Here is a 3,093-nt window from a genome sequence, read left to right as displayed (position 1 = left end):
CTTTTCCGATCACCGAGGGACCGAGACGGACTTTAAAATCTTATATTAAAAGCAATCATTTCTTAACTCAGACCTTAAAATAAAATAAGAGACTCGTTATCAAAGACCAAATGCAAAGGTCTTGCATTCGCCTTACATAGGAGATATAAGAAAGGGAACTCAATTACTTAAATTAAAGATATAAAATAACCCTTTATAAATTACGTCTATATAAGGTTTTATAAAAGAACTCGAATATCCCGAGGCCAAGATTACAACTCACTATCAATAGAGAGAGGGAGCAACAAGGGGATTTGCTCCCCTTTACAATATGAAGGTTTTTACACAACTCCTAATCTTTCCTAAGTAGTAGTACATTCAGAACGCAAGCTTTTAAAGAATCTGAAAAAAAAAAGATTTTTGAGTCGAGGAAGAAAAATCTAAGACTTAAAAAGAGCAGCGCACCATTTCTCTATGAGTATGAAGCACGAAGACAGGGAAATTTCTATAGCTTGGGCCTTAGGTCAGGTTAGCAGACGAAAGGTGCGAATAAACTAGTGACCAGACTAAGGTATGGGCGTTGAGAAAGAGTCGTGAACAAGAAGCAAAAACCTCTGGTTCGAGCTAGTGATCCCGTTATTATTAGCAATCAAACTTTCTTTCCGGGTTCAGACCCTGAATGCCATACCTTGCTGAAGGCGATTCTTCCTAGAGAGGCGCAAGACACAATCAAAGAGATTAGTTAAAAAGCTCCTTAAAAAGGCGAAACTAAAGGGAATAAAATACATTGAATTGCTCTTGGTTCGAAGATTCCATTAAAATTGCAACAACGCAAAGATGACATCATTTAGAGTGAAAAGTACAACCAATATTCGCAAGATCTCAAGTTTTTATCATAAACTTGTGCATTGTAATTATTTGATCTGAATAATTCAGTTTTTCAAAAAACAATGAAACTTGTGAATTGCCTATTAAAATTCAATTTACTTATATCACATGAAATGGGCTATAAGATAATGGGAAATCTGCAATCTGAAACAAACACTTTCAAGGTATGAGAATTTGAACCAAATCTATCCAACTAAAAACCATGTAACAACAAAAGTTTGTTTTTTTCAGTTAGATGGCCTCATTCATCTAAAATCTTTAATTAGTAACTATAGCATTAGATTTCTATCTTAATCTTATAAATTGTGTTAATGTTTCACTATAATCACCATAATACCTCTTTACCTCTATTATTCTGTCTCTTAGCAACATTATAACCACCATAATAGCCAATTGGACTTTTAGTTGAAACATCCAATCCTCCATTACCACCCCTCATAAAATCAAACGAACCCGGTCCATCATCCCTTTCAAGATGGATCGTTGAACGCCGAGTAGGATCTCCATAACCCGACCCATCATAACCTCCACTTGATGTGAAATGGCCACCTGCCGAGAAGCTACTACGCCTAGACCCTCCTTCTCCTCCTAGTCCATAAAGCCCATAACCGTTATCATTGATCCCATAACCTAGATTATCACCATCTTGGTTTGACAAAGGAGAGATACCCCAATTACCCAACAAACTTTGGGATCCCGAGCTAAAAAAAGAAGAGTTTCCACCATTTCCTCCTTCGTAGCCAATGGCATTGGCAAACCGATTCGAGTTTCCAATATAAAAAGGACTGATTCCTCTACCATAGCTATTGAAGCTAGTGTTTCCTTCGAAACTTGGTTCAAAATTCAAACCCATTCTGTAACTTGAGCCTAACGGGCTGCTGAACCTACCAATATCCATCTTCACACCATAACCTTGATTAAGAATTTTACTAATCCCACTCAAACTCACAGGGCTACGGCTAGAACCGTGAGATAACTCCTTAGGGACAGCCCTTTTGATCTCAATCATCTTCCCATACAGCACATGAAAAGGTTTCATCATCAAAACTTTGTCTACTGATTCCTCAGAATCAAAAGTTATGAATCCAAATCCTCTAGGGCGCAGTGTATTGTGATCATACATAACTACAGCATCACTTACGGTTCCAAATTGCTCGAAATAGTTCTTGAAGCCAGTTTCTGTTACAGAGGATGATAAACCGCCAACAAATACCTTTTTATTCTGCCCTGCACCAGGAGAGCCATGCATGATGCTATTGTTTCTAATCATTGTGTTATGATCATCCCTTGGAACTGCCTTTTTAGCCTCCACCTGATTGATAAAACCATATGAATTTGAACTAAATCCTATTTGATTCATGAAATTTAAATGGATTCCACTTACCATTCTTCCATCAATGTTGTGCCTCTCTTGGATGACTTTTTCTGCAACAGCTGGATCGGTGAAGACAACAAAACCAAAGCCACGAGCCCTTCCTGTAATCCGATCCTTCAATATTACTGCCTCCGATACCTCTCCAAAACCACTAAAGTACTCCTTTAGTCGTTCTTCATCAGTATCCCAAGAAATCCCACCAATGAATAGCTTACCAAGATCCGATTGCATTTTCCTACTCAACAGAAGAACATTGTTCATAGCACGCATCATTCAGACCCATTAAACGCGTAAAATGAATAGAAAAATTGTATATGCAAAAGAAACCAAACAAGATCTTACCTTGCTCTATAGATTGGAGAAACCCACAAGATGAAATCTATCGAATATCAGTACGAGGCCGTTCCGCAATTAATCCACGGGGAATTCAGGCAGCAGGAAGATCTGAGTAACAGAACTGCTAATGAAATGAACTAAGATCGGATAGATTGAAGTAAGATGGTGAAGCTATTGATGCATTCGAAGTTAAACAATCGGATTGAAGAAAATTGAGGTGACAAGTGTTGTAAGATCTAAGAGAAGGAAGAGTAAAGAACCGAGGCCCATGTTCATCCTTCTCCTCACTTTGAGTATAGCCGCTTTATCTCGCTAATTTGCTTAATGACTGTTTTGAAAAACTTAAAGAAGGCAAATAAATATATCAAATTTAAATTATTAAGTAATGAAATTCCTAAAATTTATATTTAAATCAAGTATTAGTAATACTAAACTTTTAAACTTTTAGTAATGATAGGAGAACGAAAAATTTGTGCTATATAAAATAACGACATTCTTTTATTATAATATAATTT

The 3,093-nt window shown here is 36.8% G+C and overlaps 1 protein-coding gene across 1 annotated transcript; it reads right to left on the bottom strand.

Annotated features, from left to right (window-relative positions):
- Window positions 1-1,064: 1,064 nt before the first annotated feature.
- Window positions 1,065-2,805, bottom strand: LOC124946123 (heterogeneous nuclear ribonucleoprotein 1-like). Its single transcript, XM_047486688.1, has 3 exons — window positions 2,585-2,805; window positions 2,252-2,477; window positions 1,065-2,179 (listed from the first exon to the last, which is right to left on the bottom strand). Exons 2-3 carry the CDS (start codon window positions 2,471-2,473, stop codon window positions 1,193-1,195), a joined length of 1,209 nt encoding a protein of 402 aa, XP_047342644.1. The 5' UTR covers window positions 2,474-2,477; window positions 2,585-2,805; the 3' UTR covers window positions 1,065-1,192.
- Between the last annotated feature and the right edge of the window lie 288 nt (window positions 2,806-3,093).

Source organism: Impatiens glandulifera, chromosome 7 (assembly GCF_907164915.1).
Source record: "Impatiens glandulifera chromosome 7, dImpGla2.1, whole genome shotgun sequence".
Taxonomy (NCBI): domain Eukaryota; kingdom Viridiplantae; phylum Streptophyta; class Magnoliopsida; order Ericales; family Balsaminaceae; genus Impatiens; species Impatiens glandulifera.
This window is presented reverse-complemented; position numbering and strand designations above follow the sequence as displayed.

Coding starts and splice junctions, on each gene's coding strand:
- LOC124946123 (XM_047486688.1), bottom strand. CDS start 2,473: ATGCAATCGGATCTTGGTAAGCTATTCATTGGTGGGATTTCTTGGGAT. Junction 2,180..2,251: donor ACAACATTGATGGAAGAATG/GTAAGTGGAATC, acceptor TTTATCAATCAG/GTGGAGGCTAAAAAGGCAGT.